The sequence below is a fragment of the Chrysemys picta genome, chromosome 4, assembly GCF_011386835.1.
Source record: "Chrysemys picta bellii isolate R12L10 chromosome 4, ASM1138683v2, whole genome shotgun sequence".
Lineage (NCBI taxonomy): Eukaryota > Metazoa > Chordata > Testudines > Emydidae > Chrysemys > Chrysemys picta.
The window spans coordinates 29,592,658-29,617,639 of NC_088794.1; the positions used below are offsets into that span (position 1 = coordinate 29,592,658).

Genomic DNA, 24,982 nt, shown 5'->3' on the forward strand with positions numbered 1-24,982 from the left:
GGCCGTCTGGGCAGCGGAGAGCCCATGGCTTTGGCACTAACCCACCGTGACTGTTCCCACTGCCTTTCGGACTGGGCTTAGTGCAAACTGGCCTTCCGCGAGATATCCCCATCCCCAGGGACTGCAAGAGCATCCTCGGCTCAGGGGCCCTTTTGCTGAGCTCTGAGCCAGCAGCACCCCAGCCCTGGGGCTAATTTCTCTCGGGACGGAAGTCGGAGGTGGAGAGGAATGTCAGTGTGGCATGGGGAGCGGAGAGTGGGCATAGCGGAGACGGTGAAAGGAAGGAGGGGACTCTGGGACTGACTGGCTAACAGCTCCAGTTGAGAAGGCCCATTGTGCTCTCTGGACTTCCCTCTGAAGGGCAGCTAATGCCAGACAGATCTGAATGGCTGCCTGTGCGCAGTGCCCCTCACGCCTCCCCCCCGGCTCTGTGGGTCCATTGATCGTCCCTCGCCCGCCCCGCCGAGTGAAAGGACTCGCGACGTAGATGTAAAAGGAAGGGACAGCGGCTGGACGGCGAGCTGGAGGGGGGTGGGGAGAGCTGCCAAGCGAGAGAAAAGAAATGAGATTGTCAGGGCTGGCTAATGACAGCGAGCAGAATAAGGGGACTTTAGAAGTTAATTTCCTGTTCCTGAGATGTGGTGTGGATGGTATTTCTGGCTCCATCTCCTAGGAGACACAAGGGGCTGCGCTGCCTCTGGAATACTAATGGGAGTAGGGCCGTGCACCGGGGAGCTGGGCGGGGGAGGCAAAGGCTGCTGAGAGCAGCAGGGAAGCTTTGGAATGAGTCCGGGGGACTTGGAGCCTCTGTGGGGGCAGCAAACACCAGCATGGGGCAGCATCTGTCCCTTCACTCTCAACTAGCCCCTCCGAGCGCCTGCCTCCTAACTTTGGCTGTGCCAGCAGCAAAGCCCAGCAATCTCAGCGTGGCTGCGTTTGCACCGAGCACGCTCTGGCCTCTTGATTTTTCTCACTGGTAGCCCGTGGCAGCTGGGAGCTGCCAGGATCTGATGGTTTTGTTTTTTTTGGGGGGGGGGGGTGTCACATTTCAAGTGCTGTTGCCATGCCGTGAAAACACCGTATCCTAGATTGCTATGGCTGCATGTGGTACCTGGGTGCTCACCAAGGCTCTGGTTGAGCCATTCATGATCTCAGCTGGAGAGGCCACGTGCCCTCCTCCCCTACCATTGGGAATGGCCTGGGGTTTTCAGTTATGTTCAAATGAAGCCGTCTCCCTTGAGGCTGGGGGGGTCAGGTGGGGGCCGAAGACTCCCAGGGCTACGTGTGGGCATGGAGTTGTGTGTGGGGAGCCGGTCCAATGGGGATAGCATACTCTGATGCAGAGATCCAGAGCAGGTCAGGGCTCCCTCAGCATCTCCTCGGGGTGGTATCTTGGTGGGAAGAGACAGGAAGACAAGCTGGTATGGGGGATCTCTTCCCCCACCCTCCTTCCCTGCCAAGACAAGATCACCAAGGACACCAGCATAGGCTGTAGCTGTGTTTGCTAGGGGAGAAGAAAGAGAATCTCTCTTCAAACAGACCCGGGAGGCTTCTACTGGGGCAGGCGGTGGCAGGAGGAGAGGTGAAGGGAGCTTTCTACCAGGGGGAATGTGTGTTGCATCAGGCTTGCAAAAGACAAGCACACACCAGGAAGCGAATTGCACTAGGGTGTTGTCATCGCTGCTGGGGGGCTGTGTGGGCTGGGGGTCTGAGCGCACGCTGGGAGCCAGCAAATGGCAAAGTCTAATCCCAACCTTGAGCCTGCCTTGCTGTGTGGCTGGGACCCATCACTTCACCCTTCCTGGGTCTGCTGCTCCGTCTGTGAGGGGGGGAGGCTGCCTTCCTCCCAAGGATGCACTGGCGTTTGTACAATGCTTTGAACCTGCCAAGTGCCACCAGGCTGGTGCTCAGAATTACTGTCTAGGAGTCTTCTAATCCCACCGTGTGAGTTGGGTGCAGTGCACACATCAGACAGCAGGGGGCCTTGCCCAGGACCAGCTGCCTACTGGCTCCTTCCTGTGACTGCTGAGCAGGCTGGGAAAGGAGGAATGGCCAGGGTGTGGCGCTGGTCATACAGGATACGTCTACACTGCAACAAAGCACAAAACAACATCAAAGCACCGAGCAACATGGATGCATCCCTGCTCTGGTCATTGGCATGTACCTGACTGTCTTTGCACACCAACGCCCCCGTCAGGACGTTAAAACCACCGGTGCAATGCCGGGAGCGTCCGTGTGGTCTGATCATTGACTTGTGAGATGTAAAACGACACTGAGCTTCCAATTAAAACCGTGCCGGTGTCATCAATCTCCACTAGCCAAGCTTGAGCGTGCAGGGCTTGTTAAAAAACTTGATGAAGTTCTTGACGCACTTCCTCAGTCAGATACAATAAACACTGACTCTGCCTGGTCGTCTTTTAAGGAAATAGTGTTCAGTGTGTCTAAAGACGTCCTCGGCTTTGTGAAGAGGAAGCATCAGAACTGATTGGATGAGCAACTCCTGACTTCCGTGCCTGCTCTTCGCACGTTGTGAATAAACAACAAAAACTCATCTGTTAAAAAGATGGCTTATTCCCATACAGAGTGCAGGGTGCGAGCTAAACTTTGCCACGGAAAGGGGAGCTGTTGGACAATGAAAGCCAAGCAGCTTCCAGAAGCGGCAGACCAAAAAGACTCCAAGCAGGTTTTTGCTGAGCTGAAGACCATGTGTGGCCCACCATCTAATGGTACCAGCCCTGTCTGGAGTGCAGATGCATCACTACGACTGACCAGTCATGGGCAAATTCTGAAAAGATGGGCTGAGCACTTCTTCAATAAGGTTTAGAACTGGCCACTGGCCACCACCTCAGCATCAGCGCCTGGTGATCTTGAACAACTTCCAATTCCAGGCCCACTCTCAATCCTGCTGAACATCTCTGAAATATGGACAGCTGTCAAGCAAATGCCAAACGGCAAAGCAGCGGGTCCAGGGAGTATTCCTGGGGCGATCTTCAAATATGGGGTCCACAAGCTGCTCAGGAAGTTCACTGGCCTACTTAAGATTTGGAGACTGGAGGCTGTGCCCCAGGAACAAATACTGTTCACTTGGACAAAAGGAAAGGCAATCATGCTTCTTGCAGTAACCATCCTAGCCTCTCGTTCCTTGCCAATGGAGGAAAGATGTTCGCCGGAGTCATGTTAATTGATCAACTCATGGTGCAAATACTGCCTAAAAGCCAGTGTGGCTTCTGCATTGGGTGTGGTACTTCAGGCATGACCTTCGCGCTCTTCCAAATTCAGGGGAAATGTCATGAACAGAATCAAGAGCTATATGTCGTTTTTGTCGCTCTTACTAAGGCCTTTGATTGTGTAACTCGAAATGGCCTGTGGACTGTCCTCCAAGTTCAATTGCCCCGATTAGTTTGTCAACATTATTAAATCTTTCCATGCAGGTTCTTGTCCTTCACCCAGGCTGCTTCTCAGCTCCCTTTGTTGTCACCAATGGAGGAAAACAAGGCTGTGTTCTTGCTCCGACATTATTTAATATCGTGTTTGCAGCTGTTCTAATACATGCATTCAGAGACATTGATTGTGGCATTTATATGCAGTACCGTATGAATGGAGGTGTCTTGAATCTGCATTGCCTGCGTGTGAAGACAAAGGTTATGAAGATAATTATTCAGGAATTACTGCTTGCTGCTGATTGTGCTGTACTGGCCAATAACCTCAGGGACGTTTTTGCTTCCCGACTGCTTTGTGCATGCAGCAAACTGGTCAGCCTGCAGAAGACAGAAGCCATGGTCCAGCCTTGACAAGGAAGTACTGCATCTCCTCCAGTTGTGTCCATCAACAAGGTAATCGACAAGTTTTGCTGCCAAGGCAGTGTCATTTCATAAAATGCAGTGATTGCTGGCAACATTATGAAGCACACTGGGGCAACCAAGAAAGCCTTTGAAATACATCTGGGTCATCTCTGGTATAAACATGGTGTCAGACTGTAAAAAAAATGTTTTCCACACCATCGTCGTCACCGCACTCCTCTACGGCTGCGATACGTGGACTGCTTATCAACGCCACACGGAATGCTTGGCCCAATTCCACCTACGATGTCTGTGGTGGATAATGGGAATTGAATGGCAAGTTTTGGTTCCAAACACTGAGGTCCTTGAGTGCTGTCACATCACCGGCATAGAAGCTTTCATGGTGAGCACGCAGCTGAGACATGCGCTCATGTGGGTTGTATGTGTGATGGCAGAATGCCGAAGGCCGTCTTTTATGGAGAATTGCAGAATAGAACAAGAAAACATTACAAAGACACTTTCAAGGCCAACCTCCAGTCTTGCAGCATTGGCCTCAACACCTGGGAGCCCTTAGCCCACGACGAGACCCGATGGTGGCCGCTCTGCCACCGTGGACTGAAAGGCTTTGAGAGCTGGTGCATTGCTGCAGTCAAGGAAGGACGTACGAGGTGCATATTCATTTACAATTGTTTTTGCCTGTGGCACTTGCAGATGGGGGCTGCAGGTCCAAAATTGGTCTTTGGTCTCATCTCAGGACCCACAATAACTGACTGCAGCTCATCCGTCGAACTCAACAGGAGACTCCATCATCACGCTGCAGAAAAAGACCCACGGTAGCAAGTCTTAGAGCCTGGGTCAGCTGACTGGGGCTTGCGGGGCTGGTGCTACGGAGCTAAAAATAGCAATGTGGGCGTCCCTGCTCGGGCTTGGAGACCCTTCCCCCTGGTGGGCTCCAGCCCGAGCCCCACCATCTACACTGCTGTTTTTAGCCCTATAGCTTGAGCCAGCTAACCCAGGCTCTGAGACTTGGCACCACAAGGCTTTTTTTCCCCAGTGTCGACATGCCCGTGCGGGGCCTGGCGTAGATGTGAGGAAGCCAGGCTTGTTCTGCTCCCTGCTGTACAATCCAGGAGGGGATCCTGCCGCCCAGACTGGGGGAATCTCTGTCACCCACAAAACTCATGCTCGGCTAACCCTGGAGGTGGGATGCTGGAGCAGTGCCCACACCTACAGCAGCCAAGGAGTCCCTGCCCGTCCACCCCCCCTCCCCCCAGAGCAGAGCAGGCCTGCCAGGACCAGTGCTGCCAGGATACGGGCCTGCCTGGACCTCTGCCCGGCCCTTGAACTGGACCCCCAGCGAGGGTCAGCCCGGTTCAGCTGCGCTCCTCCCAGTACCTTTGCTGGGCAGGATCCTCGAGGGGCGTCCTCTCTAGTGCTAAAGGCTCTGCAGGCCTAGCCGCACCATTGGGCTTGATCCCTCATTTGTTCTGGTGCAAGTGGCGTCTCGCTGGGAGCTGGGGCAGCTGACTGGCTGTGAAAGGCGCAGGAGAGCGGGGAACGAGGCCCTGATGGGCGCTGGGTTGGCACTTGTATTAATAACTTACAAGAAGGGCTAGAGGGTCCAGCACCCTCGATAAGGGCAAGGGGAGTGGAAAGCAGTGAGGTCTGGCTGCAGCCGGTAGAGCCAGCCAATGTGACTGCGAGGACGGCCGGGGAGCTGAACCTCTGAGTGAGAAGGTGACGTGTGGGAACTTGGTGCTCTCTGCTTGGTGCCTCACGCTGGTTTCCAATGACCTCTCTCTCTCTCTCTCTCTCTCTCTAGTCTATGGCCATTTAGTTCTCTCCTTATCAGGTGCATTCATGGAGCAGAGCATCAAACTCAGCTTTATGTTGGTGACCATGGGTTCTAAGCACCCGCCTCATACAGTTCTAGGCAGTTCCACAATTGGCTCTATGTGAAAACAAACTCCTCACTCCCTTGCCTCCTGCCCGTCGTGGGCCCTCACTTTCCCCTCCTAGCGATCCTGATTGGGTTCCAGATCTTCCTGTTCATTGGAAAGGCTCGGAGGTGTCAGTTACACAGGTCGGGGGGGATGGAGGGTGCATTAGTGAACAGCTAATCCATTTTCAAAATCCCTGCTATGTTATTCTTGGGAAGCAGATTATTTTAATGCTGTAAGTAGAGACTTTTATAAACCTCCCTTTGCTCAGCAGAGCAGAAGGATCAGTATAAAAAAAACGCTAGAGGGAAATTTTTAGCTTGGAAATAATTACTGTGCCGCACTGTCACGGAGCAGTTTGAGAGCTCTGCTGTCGGGGCAGCACTGGGAACTGGACACCTGGCTCTGGGCTCCTTTGAGAGCCTGCTTCGAAGCTCTCCGCTCCAACCAGAGTCAAGGGTTATTTTGCCACTCACTTAAGTGGAAGCAGTGGCAGAGTTGGGCCTGGAACCCCAGAGTCCTGCCCCTGGTCTGACCGCTAGACGCACATCTGGACAGGGGGTCTCCCCGTCTAGTGGAATGGAGCTCCAGCCCCACCCGGGCTGGTGAGAGGAGACCCGGTGGGCAGCTTGTGCTTTCCTGTGTGAAGCCTGAGCCTTGACGCTTCAGAGAGAGTTTGGGGGCTTGTCTGGTTTTTGGGTGTGAATGGGGAGGGTGGCAGCCCCCCATGGATCCCCGGCTCAGAGAGAGTCTCTGCTGTTCCCCCAGCACCTCCGAGGCCGGGGTTGGGACTAGGATTGATTCCCGGAGCGGACCGCCCTTTCCAGGCCACTTAACATGAGTGAGAGCTGTGTTTGCAGCGTCCTCCTCCCCGGAGCAATTGATTGAGTCCTTCCCTCCTTCAAGTGTGGTAAATGTGAGCTTGAGTGATGGGGGCTCTCCGGTAAAGAGACTCGCTCCTGCAGGAGAGCTCTCTCCTGCCAATATGCAATTACAGAGCCAGGCTGGCTGCTGTGGCCAAGCCTTCCCCAGCAGGCTGAGAAACCCTCTCCAGACCCTGGCTGGATGACTGCCCCCCTTCCTCAGTGCTACTCGTGTTGCCTAGGGAGCGCTGCCTAGGGAGCCCCACGAATCAGGGAGGGGCCTGAGCCCTATCTGCATCGGATCCAGCTGTCTCCATAGGCCCCAGGGAGCCTGGATCTAAGGTTCTGGTTCAGTCCCATCTCTACTGCAGATCTGGGACCCGTGGAGACCACAGGCCCCGCCCGGCCACACTCAGCCTCCTGCAGCAGATCGCTTGGCGTCCTGGTGGAGTGTGGTATGCTGGGAAAGCAAGCGTTGCCTCCACAGGCTGCGCCTGTCGGGGTTAAGGCTCAGGGCGGGTGCCCAAGGTGTGGCCCTGGATAGCGTTTGGGGCTCTGTCTTGACGCTGGGCATGGGAGCTGGTTTAGGAGACCCTCTCTGGATGGGAAGGAAGCGGATCAGAAAGGACTGGAGCCCTGTGGGATCCCACAGGCTTAGTCCCCTCTAGCCCCAAGCCGGATCTGCTGTTTCCTCTTCATTTGGCTCGCTACTGAAGGGAAAGGGGGAATTTCGAGCCCCAAGCTGCACCTGCCTCTCTAGAGTTGGATGTGCTTAGTGTGATGGCTGCCGTGCCATGGCGGGTTTGATATGCCGCCCCTGCTAATCCCTTCTCCCTGGAAGCCTCTCGGGTTCAGGATGAGACGCAAGGGACTGAGGGAGAAACCCGCTGGGGCCTTCCCCGCTCACCGTCTCCAGGGTGGGGCGAACTTCCCAGTGTAGAGCGCTCAGAAGGGGGTTGGGGGCAGGGCTGGGATTGTCCCACTTGACCTCAGCGACCCCCCGTGTGTGGGGGCAGCCGTGGCAGTCGCCCTTGCAGGGTGTGTCCTGCACCCAGGGGACAGGAGTGTCGGTTGAGGGCTGTGTGAGCGCCCCAGCCCGAGCCCTGCACTCCTGCCACCCCCAGGGTTGTTGGGGCCACGGGATCTGGCTGTGGGCATGGCGGGGGGAGGGTGGATGCTGCGAAGCCAGGGGTCGCCGGGGCCGGGGAATCTGCTGCGTGCCTCGCTGGGGATAGCTGGGGGAGAAACAGGAGTGTTAGAAGAGGTGCTGCAGTGCTGTGGGACAGGCAGGGCTTGGCCAGCCGGCTGCACAGGGGCCCTGCTGCCTCATCTCTAGGGGCTGGGTGCTCAGCCATGGAGCCAGGAGCCTGCAGCTCAGCCCTGCTCTTACGTCAGGGCTGCAGGCTGGGCTGCCTTAGGTGTAATTAAAGCTGACACTGATGAGCCGCTGCAAGCCGTTAGGCACAGCTGTGGTGAAGGGAGCCCTGGCCAAGAGCAGTGCCCTCTGCCCCCCCTGCCTCCTCCCCCAGCCCCGGGGCCAGCCCCGCTGTCTGCCAGGCACATGCCTCTTGGGACCAGGGCAATCCCTTCCCCTGCAGCCCCACTCCGGGCGAGTGCTCAGCCCCCGGAGACACATGCCCTCTGCCCTATGCTGCCTGGGCCCTGGGGCGCCCCTCTCTCTCCATCAGCTACGCTAGCCCTGCCCTGGCTGCATGCTCTGTGCCATCACCTGGCCCTGATACTCCCCCAGCAGTGTCTGATGTGAGGTGCTGGGGGCTCCCCCTCCAAGGCTGTGGCAGGGCCAGCAGTTGACAGCAGCTGCTCCGGGCGGGGCATTGAAAGCTATTCAGTGGGGCCTGGGTATTGCCACTTGTTCCGCATTCTGCTTCTCTTGGTGCCCCCTGTGTGCCCAGCCCAAAGGCTGAGACAGCCCAGGGCAGCTGGGTTAAGCTGACGGCCCAAGCCCGGCTGGTGGTCTGAGGAAGCATTTGTGGTAGCCACTGAGCTCAGACCTCGCCTGCAGAGAGCAGTCGGGACGCAGCAGCTCTGACCCAAAAATAATCTCAGAACTTGTAAAAGTTCCCAGGGCCTCAGGACCACATCCTGGCCCAGCCCAGCCTTAAATGGGACCAGGACACACATAACTTATTTGGCAGCTTGCGCTCAGCAGAGGCCACCACTGAAATAGCAGGGGATCTGGGGCCAGTTTGGGGGCCACTGGCAAAGCCGTGGGGTAGGGAGTTAGCAGGCTACAGCTGGGTTTCACAGGTAGAGCTGGGTGGGCCCTGGGGCTGGGATAACTGGCGGGGGGAAAGGGGCTGCAGGTCAGCACCGAGGTTCATGGGCAGAGCTGGGGCAGGGGCTGGAGCTGGGATAGCTGGCGGGGCGGGGGGGAGGGCTGCAGGTCAGGCCTGGGGTGCATGGGCAGAACTGGGTGGGGCCCAGGGCTGGGATAGCTGGGGGGCTGCAGGTCAGCACTGGGGTGCATGGGCAGAACTGGGTGGGGCCCAGGGCTGGGATAGCTGGGGGGCTGCAGGTCAGCACTGGGGTACATGGGCAGAGCTGGGTGGGGCCCAGGGCTGGGATAGCTGGGGGGCTGCAGGTCAGCACTGGGGTACATGGGCAGAGCTGGGTGGGGCCTGGGGCTGGGATAACTGGGGGGGTAAGGGGGGCTCCAGGTCAGCACTGGGGTACATGGGCAGAGCTGGGTGGGGTCTGGGGCTGGGATAGCTTGGGGGGTGCAGGTCAGCACTGGGGTACATGGGCAGAGCTGGGTGGGCCCGGGGCTGGGATAACTGGGGGGCTGAAGGTCAGCACTGGGGTGCCTGGGCAGAGCTGAGTTGAGGACCCAGGTGATGCTGCAGGTCACGGATGAAGCAGCCCTGAGGGTGTCACAGCACTTCCCTCAGCTGCCTCTGGTTCTAGCTAGTGCCTCCTTGTGGGCTCCCTCTGGGCACCCAGGTACATGTCATTTGATTTTATCTGCCAGTCACACAGGGAGCTGGGCTGGATGGGTGCTTGGGGGCGTCTCTGGTGCCGGTGCCTCTTGCTGAGCAGGTGGGGGAGAGCGTCCCGGGAGGCTGCTGGTGGATGGTGAAGGGGCATCACTGCCTGTGGCAATAGATCCTGGTGCAGCATCTCACTGGTGCCCCTGGGTGCTCGGAGAGGGCATGAGCTGCGTAGCTTTTCTGCGTGCAGTTCTGGTCGCCCCAGCTCCAGAGAGCTATATTGGAATTGTTAAAGGTACGGAGAAGGGCAACAGAAATGCTGGGGTCTGGAACAGCGTCCGTGTGAGGAGAGATTCACAGCTAAGGTAGAGCCCATCAGTTGGTGTAGAATTGGGATTATGTTTTCCAAAGTGCATTACTTTACATTGCTCAACACTGAATTTCATCTGCCATGTTGTTGCCCAGTCACCCAGTTTAGTGAGATCCCTTGCATCTGAAGAAGTGAGGTTCTTACCCACGAAAGCTTATGCTCCCAATACTTGTGTTAGTCTCAAAGGTGCCACAGGACCCTCTGTTGCTTTTTTGAGATCCCTTTGTAACTCTCTGCAGTCTGCTTTGGACTTCACTATCCTGAGTAATTTGGATAATCTGCAAATTTTGCCACCTCATTTCTTACCCCTTTTTCAAGGTCATTTGTTAATACGGTGCCCTGATCTCAGGACAGACCCCTGGGGGACCCCGCTATTTACCTCTCCATTCTGAAAACTGACCATTGATTCCTACCCTTTCTTTCCTATCTTTTAACCAGTTACCGATCCATGAGAGAACCTTCCCTCTTATCCTAAGGACTCTCCAGCTCCTTCAGACCCCCACTCCTAACTGGCAGCCTTGGATTCTCTTAGCCGCTTGACAAGGGCCTATGCCCTATCCTGGTGCCTGCTGGATACACAGAGCCGCATACCCCCCCCCCCACCTCCCACAGTTAGGACCGGGCTGTTCCTCTGTGACTGGGTTTCTTGGACAGGGCCAAGCCAGGGGTAGCGTCTTGGCCAGCCTCATCACGGCAGCCCCATTGCCACTAGAGATTTAGGCTCTGCTTTTCAATCCTGGGTACCTAAAGTTAACCCTTCCATGGGCCCCTGTGGCTGGCGGGACCCCCAGGCGCTAGTGCCTCTGAGAATCAGGTCATTGATTTGGGTGTCCCCCATGTGGCACCCAAGTCTGAAAATGTCAGCCAGGTCTTTTCTGTGGTGCTGGGAGGAAAGTGGCAGCTGCAGGGGGAACAGACTGGCCCTGGCTATGAACGGGGCTGTGGACTGAGCCCACGGCTGATACAGGTGGTGGTGCTGGTAGCTCAGACCTGGGCACTCCTTGGCACTGCGCCGTGGGGCAGAGTCCCCTTCCCATCTCCCCAGGGCCGCAGTGGGTGGGTGGGTGTTGGCTTGCCGGCCAAGGTGCTGCAGTCTCATGCACCCCCGCTGCATCTGTTTGTTGTTTGCAGATGGCGAGAGGCTGGGCGAGGTGACAGATGCTGGCAGGCGTGTGGCCGGGGCCCGGGCGGCAGCTCAGCAGAGAAAGGCCGACGACTCCAGCGAGAGCCGGGAGGATGAGCAGATGGTAATCACAGGCTGGCCTGTCTTCTCTCTCTCTCTTAAATGGGAAATGAGTTCCTAGCGGCTCCGGTTCTAGGCTGGAGGCGCCTGGGGGGCTGGAGCCGTGTGTGTGCTGGGGGAGGGGGCCGATGCACCTTGGGATCGCCCTGCATAGCTTCCTGCTGCCCCTGGAGCTGGACTGGCAAAGGGATCTCCCCACTGACACTGCCCGGACTCAGAGGGCGCCCTGAGGGAGGCAGGGGTCCTGTGAAGGGAGAGGGGATAGCCCTGGTGGGAAGCCCATGGTGGGACTTTGGGGCGGCCCATAGGATGGCCCTGGTGGGAAGTACAAAACAGGCGTCCTTAGGGGACTGTGCTGTTGAAGCTACGTAGATGTGTGTGTTGGTCCGTATGGGTCCATCCCCCTGGCGACGTGTGTGAGGATCTCTGACGGGATCCCTGGGTCGGAACGCCCACCGCACTGTCTGGGGTCCCCATGAGGAGCCCTCTTGGCAAGCACATGGCAGGAGGTGTGGGGGAGCCCCCCCTTGGTGTCACCCTATTGGGAAGGGCAGAGTAGGGGAAGGGCACCGCTCGGCCGGTCAGGGCACAGGGGAGTTGGCCTGCCCTAGGAAATAACACAAGGTGGGGAGCAGGGAGGGGGCTGTGGCAGTGGGGTTGGGTCTCCAGGTGGCCTTGCCCCTTTGGAGGGTGTTGGGGCCAGCCCATCGGATGGAGCCTGGGGGTGTGTGTGGTTGAACTGGACGTGGCCCTGCTCTCGCTGGACTCTCCGGGGCCAAGAGCCCGGCTGTCATCTGAGCACAGTGAGCCGCTCCTGACAGCGCAAGGAGTACGTTGGATCTGGCTCACTCCTCCAGGACCGTGCCGTCAGGGCTCAGGCAGGCTCCGAGCCAGGCTTGGCAGCGCGGTAGCCTAGCGGAGGGAAAGCTCATATTTCACTGCCTGACAGTGATACTTCATTTCCCCTCACTGCGATAACGGTGACAGTGACCGATCGCTGCCCCTTTCCTGAGGCGTTGGCAGCCACGGGACATGAGGGAAGCAGCAACAGCACTGGCATGGCGGTCATGTGGCAGCAATTAGCACAGGGTGTGGAAAGGCTGGCATGCCACACGCAGAGACCTGGGCCAATGGAGTCCTGCGCTGGGCCAGTAGCTGGAGCCCCCAGCTAACTGCAGGCTCTGTGGGAAGTACAGGACAAAGCACTGGACCATCTACAGCCAAGGCCAGTTCCAGGTGGTTTAGATACCAGGGCCAGCCCCACCTCCCTCCAGAATGCAGCTGATCTGAACAAATCAGGCTGGGGCTGTTTCTTCCTGGCCAAGCTGCTGCCCTGAAGCATGAGGATTGAGAGCTCTTGAAATGCTGATCCTGGTACAAAAGTCCAGCCTGCTCCTCTGCCCTTTGCAGAGCCTTCATGTGGGGCTGCCATGATTAAAGTGGGTCTGTAGCATCCTCTCTGCCACACCCTGACAAGCGGAGACAGTGAGAGATTGGCATGATTTGCAGGTCAGCCAGGGAGCAGGAATAGAACCCAGGTGTTCCGGACACGCAGTTCCCTGCTGTATCCACTAGACAAAGTAAACCTTTGTCGGATATTCCTAAGTGGTTTCCAAACCATCAGCCTTGCCCTGCTGCAGGGAGTCGCACAGGTTTCTGATAAATGGCACAACAGAGATATTTCCTTTTTAGACGTATTTCATGTGTCACCTCTGTTGAATCGTACGCCCCTTTGTGTTCTGGAGTCGGGGCAGCAGGAAAGCCTGCTTGGCATGGTCTATCCCAGCTATTTCCCCTCATCCTTTTCACCCTGACCAGCCCTGCTGTCTCCATCGCCTCCTGCCTGACCCCTCCCCTTCCCTTGGAGGCTCTGCCTGCATCTGTTCCCCTTCTGTGCTGTTTGGAGAGGAAGGACCAGCCCTGATGGCACTGGGCAAGGTGTGGGCATCGCTTGGTCTCAGGCCATGGAAGCAGCTTCGGCGCCCTTCTCTGTCCCATGCTTGCTGGCGGGGGGAGCGCCCCTGGGGCACTAATGGCTGATCTCCCTTAGGGGGATGGAAAGAGGCCAGAGCTGAACACTTAGCCTCTCTGTGGCTTTGGCTCCTGTCTCGTCTCGGGGACGTCATTGGAGCACAGGCGGCTGTTAAGTGGGACCCAGCCAGCGGCCCTGGGTGGCTGCTTCTCGCTGCCCCCCCCCCCCCCAATAGCCCTCATGTGGCTACACCCTTCCCTCTGGCCACTGAGAGGCGCTCCAGCTCTGGCCCCTGTTAGAGGCTGAGCAAGCCCAGGTAGGAGGGGGAAGTAGCTATAGCCGTGGGTTGTGCCCCGCCAGCACCCAAGGGCATCGTGCCTGCCTTTGTCCTGTGCAGGCGGAATGTGCCCGACAGCAGGGCTCCTTCGTGCCTCCCGCAGTGCGGCCAGGGCTCTTCACGCCACGCCACAGCCCCTGGCATGGGGATCTGTGTGGTGCTGCCCTTCCCCAGTCCCACACATTGAACTCCAGAGCATAGATTGGGTGCTATGCATGGGCCCCTTCCTGCCCCCGGCTCTCTGCCCCCAGCCCCTCTGCTGAGCCCAGGCAGCCAGGGGGTGATTTCTTGGTGCACGTCCCCCCTGGCTGTGTGAGAACAAGGAGGTTTAGCTTAAAAATGGCTCCTGCAGGGGTTACCGAGGGAACTGAAATAGCTCCTGAGCTGGGTGCGGAGACAGGGCCACCAGAGGAGAGCGCGGCCCCGGTTTTGGCTGCAAAGGTTGCCAATGCTTTCCCGAGAGCTGCGGCCCGTCAGACGGCACTAGCCGAGCTCCAGAGAGGAAGCGGTGCTGTCATAGGCTGCCCCGCCAGGGCGTTCTTGAGCAGAAAACCCTGTGAGCGTTTCTTGCCCCATCATCTGACCGTCTCAAACCGCTTTGCAGTCCCTACTGACCTGTGGGAGGCAGGTGAGTATGTGGGAGGGTGCAGCTCTCCCAGCCAGCCAGGGGTTCTCCCTGCTTTGATCTGAACCCAACCTGCCCCTTTGAAAAGCAAAGCCAGGCTGACCCTAGGGATTTGCCCCATTCCAGCTGTTGGGTACCTGCGCTGATGCCCCTGCTAGCGCAGCCAGGCTGAGCGGCTGTTGGTGCTGGCGGAGCTAAGGCTTGCTTGAAGTGGTGGTTCGCTGTAATTGTGGTTGTAATGGTGGATCTTGTCTGTGCCGGGGGCGGGCTGCCTCAAGGCAAAGCCCCATTGCCTGTTCTCCATCTTCCCATCAGTTCAGTGGTGGTGGCCCCCCGAGCGAGGCCGGGAGGGGCATCTCGCAGATCACCAGAGCCTTGCCACATATGAACATAACACGCCCATCTTCCCGCCAGCACTGAAAGCAAACAGGAGAGTTGTCCCTGCAGCAGCGGCCAGCTCAGGGGAGCCAGGCTGTGAATTGCTGCCTCTGTCAGTGCAGGGAGGGGGAAAGTTCCCTGGTTGGAAAGAAAAACAGCCACCGCTGAAATAGCTCCCTAGATCCAAAGCAAACCAATCGGGCTAAAAAAACAGAGATGGAAAACTGGAGCGCGGAGCGGTTTAAACTCGGCGGCGTGTTAATTACAGAGGCTGCCGTCCACAGGCAGCTCCTTATAGCTAGGGCAAGGCATGACTGCTGGTGCCCAGCCCCTCCTCTGGCAGAGCCCCTCGCTCTCCCGAGCCATGGCACGGAGCCACCGCGGCCCCGCTGTGCCAAGGAACAGAGAAGCTTTTATCTGCTACAGCTCAGCCGCCCGGAGCGGTGGCCGGGGAGTGGAGAGCCATTTATTTGGGTTTCCCGACCGTGTGCTGCTAATGAGAGCCAGCTGCATGCTAGGCAGTGATGAGATGGAGAGAAATAGGCTTGGTGGATGCGGCTTCCCCCCTTTGGTGTGTAGGAATCCAGCACCGGTACCACATGGATGGATCCCACCCATCATCTCCCCACTCCCCCAGGGCCCATGCCACGGGGCAGGGGGCACCGAGCCTGTGGCACCGCGGAGCTCTCACCATCCCCAGGGACCCCAGCGAATCCTCCAGAAATCGGCACGGAAGTGCCACTGAGTTTTGGAACCAGCGTGAGAGGGACTTGGATGGCGCTGCCCCCTCCTCTGCCCTGCGCTGACACCTTCAAACCTCCTTCCCATCCCCCCCCCAGCAGCACATCTTCTACAGGCAGCTCTGGAATTCGGGTAAACTTTCCAAGGGAGCGGAAGGAATTCTTCCTTTCAAACAATCAAAGCCTAATTATGCCGCCTGTCTAATCACGTTTTCAGAGGGCATTGTTCCCCTCTTCTGGGGCTTTAATTAGTTCGTTTAGACAAAGTTTGCTAATTACTTCCGTAGTGCCACGCATCCTAATGGACTCCTCTTTGTTTATAGCATTTATCTGCCACCGCCTGTCTCCCTTGGCTGCCACATGCTTCGCTCAGGCGTGTGATGTACTTGTTACCTTCCTTGCTGGCCACAGCAGTGCCCTCCCCGGCATCTCCAGGGGCTGCCCTCTTGCGTGGTCCCTTCGGCCTCTGCGTCCCGGTGCGCTCAGGGAACCTTTGCTCACTGTACCCCAGCAGCAAGGGTCTCTGGACAAGCAGGGGCTGGAGAGGAAGGCTGGCCTTGGGAGGTCTGGGTTTGATTCCCACCTCTGCCACAGACTCCCTGAGTGTCCCAGGGCAAGTCACTGAGTGTCTCTGTGCCTCGGTTCCCCATCTGTAAAACGGGGCTGGTTTGTCATGTCTTCTGGTCCTTACTGTGCTGTGTACAGGGCCTGGCGTGATGGGGTTCCCAGGACAGCCTGGGCTCTTGGTATGCCTACAAATAACAAATAGCTCCGTATCATTAATTCCAGTAGCACATGGAGGCCCAGATCAAGATCAGGGTCCGGCTGTGCCAGGCGCTGCACAGACACAGATTAAAAGACTAGGACACCTCCACCACTACTTCATTTTCCTCTCCTCTCTCCATCTTTTCTCCTCCTCCCTACTTCCTTCACATCCCTGCTCTTGCTATCTTCCTGCATCCGAGTCCCCGTGCCAGGGCACCACTGCCACGCCTCACATCCCCAGCTGTGAAATGCCTGGCACCTGCATGGGTGTATCTCCGTAAACGGGTCAGGGCGCCCAGCATGGGCTAGTACCCGGCACGCAGGACTGGGAGCTGGGAGATGCAGGCTATCAGACGGATGCAGCCAGGGACTCGCTCAGTGATCTGGGGCAAGTCACTTCTCCCCCTCCATGCCCATCTTTGTGCTGCCGGTGGACGGCTCAAGTGTTCCTAGTCCCTCCCAAGGCGGGTTGTGTCAGGAGCAGGGAGAGTTCTGGAGAGGGGCTGATTGGAGCTTTCCTCTTCCCTGTCGCACCCAAGAGCGGGATGCTATTTTTTCCCTCCTGTCCATTTTTCTTTGCCGTTGTTAGAATCACAGGTGCCCAGGTAATTAAATCAGACCCGCAGCATGCAGCCTGCCAGGGGGCAGTATCAGCAACTGCCCGGTCACTGGGAGGGGGGGAGTCTAGACAGACTTACCCCCGGGCCATCGTTATGAGGGGCTGTGCACTCAGCTGGGAGCTGAAGCTAGACAATTCAGCCTGGCAATAAGGCGTCCGTTTTTACCAGCGAGGGTAATTAATCCCTGCAACAATTTACAGAGGTTTGGGGTGGATTCTCCATCACTGGCCATTTTAAAGTCCAGGTTGGAGGTTATCCTGAAAGTTCTGCTCTAGGAATTATTCTAGGGCGGTGCTTTGGTCTGTGACATACAGGAGCTCAGCCCAGATGATCACAATGGGCCTTTCTGGCCTTGGAATCCATGAATCTGTGCTCCAAAGGCTCGGAGGACACTGACCAACAGCTGGGGTCTCCCAAAAGCCCCCAAGAATGTCAAGTGGGAGGCGATTAATAGGCCCTAGAGAGGATGAAAGAAGAAACCACTGGCATCCTAAGGGAAGGGGAAGAATTCAGAGCATTTTATGTTTCCTGAAGACCTCCCCTTCTCCCATCATTAGTTCACTCCAAGGCATTTATCTCTGATCCCCTGAGCCACGCTGCCTTTGGATCCCCTGTTCCACTGCTTGCTTCTAAATCACTGCAGAGCCAGACGGGAGTGAGTAATATAAACGAGACCTGCTTCAAAAACCTGCCCCGCTCTCCGCCTTCACTTCAGCAATCTCCTGCTTGGGGAGCAGTCTGGCTGCTGGATTCACCCACCCCTGGGGTCCATGTGTGCAGAAGAGAGTCCCCAGTCCATAGCAAACCTTCTGGTCTCTTGCCGCGGTGTAGCTGACTGAACGTGCACCGGGCAGAGGGTTTGGTGCCAGAGAGGTTTCTGGTGGGCAACGTCCCTTCAGTGGCGCTGTCTCTCCTGGGGTTGTTACCATGGATTGGGCTTTAATTTTTGCAAGGTGCCTTTGGAGATGCTGTAGATCTGCCTGTTGGACATGGTGCACGGGGAATGGCCAGGCATACAGGTGCCGTCTGTATGCACCTGACACCTCTGTCTCCAGCCGGGGAGGATGGGAGCACGACTGATCGACAAGGAGTCTCATCTGCAGACGTCCCAGTTGCAAGCTGGACTCCAGCCCAGGCGCCAGGCCCATGAGTTGAACTCCCGGTCCCCTGCTCAGAGAGACCCGATTAATCTCCCTCCGCTGGCAGCAGATGGAAAACATCGAGGAGCAAATGGAAACAAAGAAACGTGTAGGACGTTTTGTCCATTTTCCTGCAAGCTCTAATTAGCGGCACTGGCGCTCACATCAGCCACGAGAGAGCAAGAAAATTGCCCCCACAGGAGCGGATCTGCTTCTGTGCACTAGAGGGCAGTGCTGCATACCAACGGGGCATGGTTAATAACAAGCACCCGTTCATAAAGCTCTACCGGATGCTGCTTCGCTTGGCCAGCACGGCTCTGTGGGCCCTGCTTGGGTGGATGTACCTTGACGAGGTCCTACCGCTGGAGGCTCGGTGCTGGAAGAAGCTGTGGTGAAAAGGCGAGGCTGGGAGCTAGCGCTGCTGAGTGGGGGGAGCTCCCAGCTCTGCTGACATGAATACTTCTTGAAAGATCAACTTGCAGTAAAAGCCGTGCATGGCCCAGTGCTTAAAGGGCTGAGCAAGATGTTGCAGAGGGCTCCTCTTGGAAGAGAAGTGGGGTGACCCCCCCCCCCCCCCCCCCCCCCCGTTCAAGCTGTCCTGGTTAGTAACAGACTTCTGGCACAGGGTGGCCTGCCCAGAGAGAGGCATAGGAATTACTGCACCGTCCATGTCGATCAGGACAATTGAGTCAATCCCGAGTTGTTGTGGCATGAAGGCGACCGCTGGCCTAATCCTTCTAAATTGGGAGACACACACCTGCAATTGGATCAGCCTGATCCCTTTAAAAGGAAGAGGAGAACCAAACAGGAATCCCGCCTCCGAGTAGCCTGTGCTATAGCCTAGTGACTCACGCTGGGGGTGACTGGGTGGGGCGTGCCCTGTTTTAGCCAGTGGGCACGCCCCACCCAGTCACTTCTGCTCCAGCCGCTGGGTGCCCGGCTCCACTCTGCCAAGTTCTCCATGGTAGTGGAGGGTGGGCTGGGCTTCTCTTGTTCTCAGCACTGGGGACCATTCCCCTGGGGATAACAGAGCCTTCCAGAAGCACTGTTACGTCACTCCTGGTACGGGGGCAACGTGAGCCGTATCAGGCGAGATCTCCAGTCCCAGTAGACTCCTCCGCCAGCTGTGTTCGCTGCAGAGCCAACAGCACCAGAGACAGGGCCCAGAGATCTTAAGTGCCAAGGAAAGGGTAGTCTCCCTGAGCGAGCTTGTCCAGCAGAAACAGCCATTCAGACTTCCTGCCCCTTCTCTCTGCAAGCAGCTCCTCATACCGCATCAGGAGCCGGCAACGTCCTCCGCCCCGAGTTCTGCTGGGCAGACTGTATCTCTGCCTTGCTGAGCCCAGAGGAGCATTCACTGGCAATGCCAGCTGAGGGGAAGGGAGGAAGAAGGGTGGGCTTGTTATTAAAGTACTGGAGCGGGAGTCAGGAGATCAGGGTTCAATTTCTGTCTCTGCCACCTGCTTCCTGTGTGACCTTGGGCAAGTCACTTGACCTCTTTGGGCTCTAGTTGCCTCATATGTAGAATGAGACTAATGAGAGCCCAGCCTCCGAGGGAATGTAGGGGGGCCAAGAAATAAATACAAGCCCAGCCATGATGCTGGGAATGGCTGGTGCGGGGAGCAGCCCCTGGGCCTGGGACAGCAATGACGCGCCAAGGTGAACGTTGGTTGTGATGGGATCGCAGCCATGCAACCAGCGAGTGGAAATGGCAGATGGATGGATTACCGATACCACTTACTGCCCACTATCAATTAGCCAGACCCTGATCAATAAGCCCCACCTCCGAGCCATACGCTCATCGAGCAAATCAATGCTTAGACGAGCAGAAAGGGAGAGCCGGGGTGGGAATGTGGAATGCCCCCCAAACCGGCTCCACGCTGGGTTCATAAGGCTGGGCCCCCGGCCGGGGAGAGTCGGTGATGCGCCCTGAGCTGGTGCAGCATGAACCCTCCGCTGCGGTAATGATGAATCAAACCCTCTCGTTGCCACTGAGGCTCTTTGATGGGGGTACCTGTGGCAGAGGGGGCTGAGCTCCCCATTGCAGGGCACTGGCTGCCCTATGGGTAACGCTGGTCGGCAAATCCACACCGGCTGCCTAGTGGAATAAAACAGATAGGTGCCGCTGCCAAGCTCCAGCAAGCACTTCCCGCTCCCGGGGCCAGAGAAACTATCAATAATAATCACATCCCTTCTCCAGCTGCCTTAACCTTTGCACAGGGAATAGTTTCCCGCTGCTTCTCCCTGCTGCACAAACCAGCTCCTTTTTAACTCTTTGCCCACAGCCAGCTGCTCTCACCAGCCAGCAAAGACCCCCCCTAACTTTGTGATTAGCAAATGTTCCCATTTGGGATTCCCAGCATCCCAATTAGCCCAGGATGTTACAGTGGGGCCCCTGTCTATCTCTGGCTGGAATTGGCATCAGCCAGAGGACGCTGATCATAGAATCCTAGAAGATTAGGGTTAGAAGAGACCTCAGGAGGTCATCTAGTCCAATCTAGGGTGACCAGATGAGAGGAAGAAAATATCGGGACACATGGGGAGGGGTCTGCCAGCAGAGCAAAAAAAAAAAAAAAAAAAGCCATGTGCTGCCAGCAGAGGAAAAAAACAAAACAAAAAAACCAGCGCTGCCAGTGGAGCGAAATATCAGGACAAATTGTGTCCTGACCAAAGATCGGTCGGGACGCGGGACAAACACCTAAATATCAGGACGGTCCTGATTTTATTGGGACATCTGGTCACCCTGCTGAAAACAGGACCAAACCCAACTAAATCATCCCAGCCAGGGTTCTGTCAAGCTGGGCCTTAAAAACCTCTAAGGGTGCAGATTCAACCACCTCCCTACCCTAGGTAACCCAGTCCAGTGCTTCACCACCCTCCTAGTGAAAAAGCTTTTCCTAATCTCCAGCCTAGATCTCCCACACTGCAACTTGAAACCATTGCTCCTTGTTCTTATCAGCTGCCCCCTCTGTTTCCAATAGACCAGCCCATTTTTTAGCTTTTCAAAGCATTCGCCTGGATGGTGGAGAAGCCGGTTCTCTGCCTGATGGGGAATTATTGAGTGGAATCCCTTCTAAGGGAGATTGGGCGGGGGGGAGGGGGTGTACATGTGCATGTTGGTTTAAAGTAAAACAAAAATCTAACCAGCCATTGTTTTGAACAAGGCAGCAGGGAAAACAGCTGAGATTGGAAGCAGCTGAGTCTGGCCCTGGAGGTCACCATCCCAGAGGAGCAGTGCCTTTGTAGTGACCTGATGCCAGCCTCAGCTAAGGCGCAGGCATGGGGATGGTGTCTCAAGTAGCTGTTAAACCCTCCCTATTGAAACAGTGCGCTGCCCTGAGAGACTGGAGGTGTCTGTCATAGAAGAACCAACTCCTGATTCTCCAGCTATGCGGCTGTATATGAGGGATTGTTATCACCCTCCAGCCCCCCGAGTTGGAGATCGATAGCTCTGTGCACAAAAATCCTCAGGTGGCTTCTTGTGCCCCTTCAGCCTTGGGAAAGATGTTTGTGGAGTTCATTGACAGCCCTGGGCTTTGAGCTCCCTGTCAGCCAAGCTGCTCAAGGACAAGTCCCTGAGTAGCAACTTGTGTGCTCCATCAATGACTACATCTGGGTCTCTGTGACCCGGGTGTACGTTACCTGTTACAGCCCCGAACGCCAGCGGCCCACGGGGGCGTCCGTTTCCGAAGGCCGCAGCACTCTGATCCCTGCTGCCCTGGGACCCGGCACTCTGCTGGCCCTCATCAGTTTCTTGCCGTGCTGTGAAACTGACATGACCTAGCTGGAGATCGAGTAGGAGAAAAGGGAGACGTGGAGCAGATGGAAACGCTTTCTCCTCCCCCAGGCCTGGTGCTGCGGGGCAGGACCTCTGACACTTGCCAAAGCCAACTAGACTTTGTACGCATGGCTCGACTAGGAACGTGGGAGCCCTGATTGCACCATACTCATGCCCTTGCACGGGTGTTACACTAGTGAACTACAGAACGTGGGGAGTGACCAGGCTGATGTCTCTGGGCTCTGCTTCCGGTGAATGCCACTCACAGCCTGCTCTCCCCCTTCACATTCATGTCTTGAGAGTAGCTCTCAGAAACCAGTATTCTGCCCCCCACCTCTTTTCTGAGCTTGTCCCCCTCACACCCACCGAGTCCATTCCTCTTATCCCACATCCTGCGGGAGTTTCCTGTGGCCTCCAGGACACAAGACCACCCCTTATTTCACTCGCTGCCGGGAGACATTGGGATTGGGTCGGGAGGGCCTCAGGGTTATTGGGGTTGACCAGGGCTTTTGTTCTTTCTCCGCACCCAGTGCCTGGATCAAGTTCAGCGGTGCTGCTGCTGGCAGACAGCTCGCCTCTGGAGAGGGGGTTGAAATCCAGAGCAGCAAAGACTGTGAGCCATCCTGAGGTCTATCAAATAGCAGCTATCCGCCAGCGTCAGGCTGTGCCTGTGGATATAGCGACACAGAGAGCACCTCTCATCAGAGGGGCTCTCACGCAGTGCTGGATAGCAGGGGTCGGGATTGTGCTTTCCCCCTTGTACAGATGGGGAAACCGAGGCACCGAGCAGTTAAATGAGTTTTCCGAGTTTGCGCAGTGGGTTACTGTGAATCAGGGCTGGGACCCCCTGTCATGACGCCCTCCGCTATTCTCGCCACTACTGCACACCACAAATGGAGCCTTTTCTTTCCAGAGCCTGTAATGAGCTGTCCGGGCCGCAGGGCCCAGTCTCCCCACCCTCCTGCACGCATGTTTCATTTGCACGTAGGTACAGCGCTCGCTGTGCTCCCAGGCTCGCGGCTCCCACCAGAGACCTGTTCACCGTGTGTCCCCTGGGGCAGCCCCGAGCTTGTGCCACGCACTTCACCAGCCAGATCCCTTCCCCAGCTGCCATGGAACCAAACAGCGCTGCTCCTGGGCTGGCTGGGTGTCTGCAGCTCCAGGCTCCGTCCCTGCTCCCTTCCCCACGCTAGGCGCAGCTGGCTGGGAATTAATTCCACCAGACGGGGAACTTGACAAGAAGTCGTTTATCATGGGCTGAGGTGCTTTGTTTCCTTCTCGAGTACCCCAGTCGCCACGGTAATTTGTCTCCGTGTAATGAGGAGCGGATGGCACAAGAGGATTGGGGCAGGCTTGGTTCATCTCCTGCCTCCCCCCTGCACATGCCAGGAAAGTGGGCAGCAGAGGGCACCCCCATCTGCATTCATCTTCCCCATGCAGCCCTCTTCTCCAGCCGCCTGCTTTGACCAGCCCCTGCTTTGAAAGCCACCTCTGCTGCCACAGCTGTGAGATGGTCAGTGGTACCATACTTTGAATGAGCAAGCCTGGTCCCATTGGCCAGTCCCCTGTTTCGCTAAGCTCACAGTCTCCCATCCCCGGGCGGCCCCTCCCTCTCTATGGGCAGCTACCCTTGCTCCCTCAACTTCCCTGCCACTAGGAACAAAGCCACCAGCTGGGAAATGGCTCCGGCTAGTACAGAGCATGCACAACTCACTGCACTGCCCTTCCTTTAATGGATACATTTAACCCCTTCTCTTCCCCCCGCATAATATGCTCAGTCTGCCTGCTCCCCTCCCGCCTGGCTGAGGAGGAAATGATGGAGATCACCATGGCTGTTATCACCCTGTTCAGGGACATGCTTGTCTCATGCTTGGGCTGTAAGCTCTGTGGGGTCGGGGCTGTCTCTGTTGGGGATACATTGCCCCTGGCTCAGTGGGGCCCGGATCCCTTAGTCGGGCCTCTCTGTGCTGCTGCAATACAAATGATCCCCAAGAATGGTCCTGTGTCGTTGTTTGGGTTTTTAGGGGTGCTGGGGAGGCGCCGGGACAGGCACCGGGGGCCATCTCTGGGTTAGACAGGAAAATTCTCTGCTCTCCCGCACGCACAGGGCTTCCTGCCGGGTCACAGAATGGCCCCCAGGCCCATCGCCTGGGTGTTCGCAGCTCACAAGAGATGTTTAGATCCCCTGGCCCTTCTGGCAAATGAGTCAGCCCTGCCAACCTCCCCGCTGGGGTCGTTCCAATTAACCAGCCTGAAATTCCCCCCACTGGAGACGGGATTCGTCTTCGCCGCCTGCCCTGAGCCGCCGTGCAGCATCGCCTCAGGAGGAGGCTGCATTTCAGGGGCCGGGGAAGTGCTCCATTGGGCCAAAAGCTCTGCTGGTGGAAAGCGGTCCCACTCCACTGAGTGCAGCTGCTCCTGGACACCCATGGAGAATTGGGCCTGGTGATTGAAAAGCCTGTTGGGGTGGTAGGCATCCGTGTCACCCATTTTCCCTCCTCCTCTTGCCCTGGCCCCTCCCCGGGATTCTGCTCTCTCACCTTGTCCTCGGTTTCCCAGCAGGGCGAAGGGCAGGGCTTTGATGGCTGGCTTTCCAGAGGCCCAGGGGCGGATGGAGCCGGGAGGCACCCCCGGCTGAATGTGACCAAGCGTGTTCTGCCATGGAACGAGCAGGTGAGCTGGGCAGGGCACGTCTTTGGGGCAAGTCGGGGCGGGGGGGTGAAAGCCGTCCTCACTGACAGTGCGGGAGCTGGGGAGCCGACGCTGGGACAGGGGGACAGGTGTTGGAGAACTTGCAGGATCATCAAACAGCTCTTCCCTTCTGACTGATTGTGCTGGGTCAAGGCCTCCCTGCATGTGAGCTCCCGGCCTGGCGACAGCATCAGCCACACAGCTGGGGGAGAGCAGAAGCCGTGGAGTTCTTCATTCATCATGGCTCGGTGTAGGAAACGCAGCAGCAGACAACTTGGCCCAGGCCCCCTTTGCACTGCCCTCCAGCAGAGCAGTAGTAAGAGCAGGGCTCGGGTCAGAGCTCAGCAGCGGGGCCGGATCATCTGAAACCTGTGCCAGGCATCTCTGCCTAATGAGCTCATGCCGTATGCCAGCGGCGTCTCGGCTGCCTCTGCCACAGGGAGTGGAGGCGATCTCTGCAAGACCCAGGGCTGTCACTGGGAGGGGCTTGTTAGCACAGTGCTCGGGAGGTGGGGGTGTGAGAGCTGCTCCCTGGGCGGAGGCTGTGTTTTGATCACACCAAGGACGGGAAGCTGCCTCCCAAATGACTGCATCTCTCAGTTGAGCGAGCACCATCGGTGCAGGAAGCCCAGGCTGCTGTGCTGCGTGGTGGGCTCTGCTCCGGGACCAGATCCAATTACCTGTTAGACGCCCCGGGAGGTTAGTTCCCCGTCTTGCAATGGGTTTGGTGGATGTAACGAAGCCCTGTCGCCTGGGGGCTGGCTGCGGTCCTGGGTGCGAGGCCTCTGTGGGGA

The 24,982-nt window shown here is 57.2% G+C and overlaps 1 protein-coding gene across 6 annotated transcripts in view; it reads left to right on the forward strand.

The window, feature by feature from the left end:
• The window catches only part of B4GALNT4 (beta-1,4-N-acetyl-galactosaminyltransferase 4), a 129,762-nt gene that overhangs the window by 55,230 nt on the left and 49,550 nt on the right, over positions 1-24,982 (forward strand). For 4 of the 6 annotated variants that reach the window (XR_006177213.2, XM_008175126.4, XM_042862099.2 and 1 more), the window contains exons 2-3: positions 11,032-11,147; positions 24,057-24,170. Coding sequence is in view for 5 of the 6 variants with exons in the window: in XM_008175126.4 (XP_008173348.3) it covers positions 11,032-11,147; positions 24,057-24,170 (230 nt within the window). In the remaining variant the exon portion in view is untranslated. The remainder of the gene's footprint in view (positions 1-11,031; positions 11,148-24,056; positions 24,171-24,982) is intronic. The other 2 variants (XM_024111621.3, XM_065591864.1) reach the window with 1 other exon arrangement.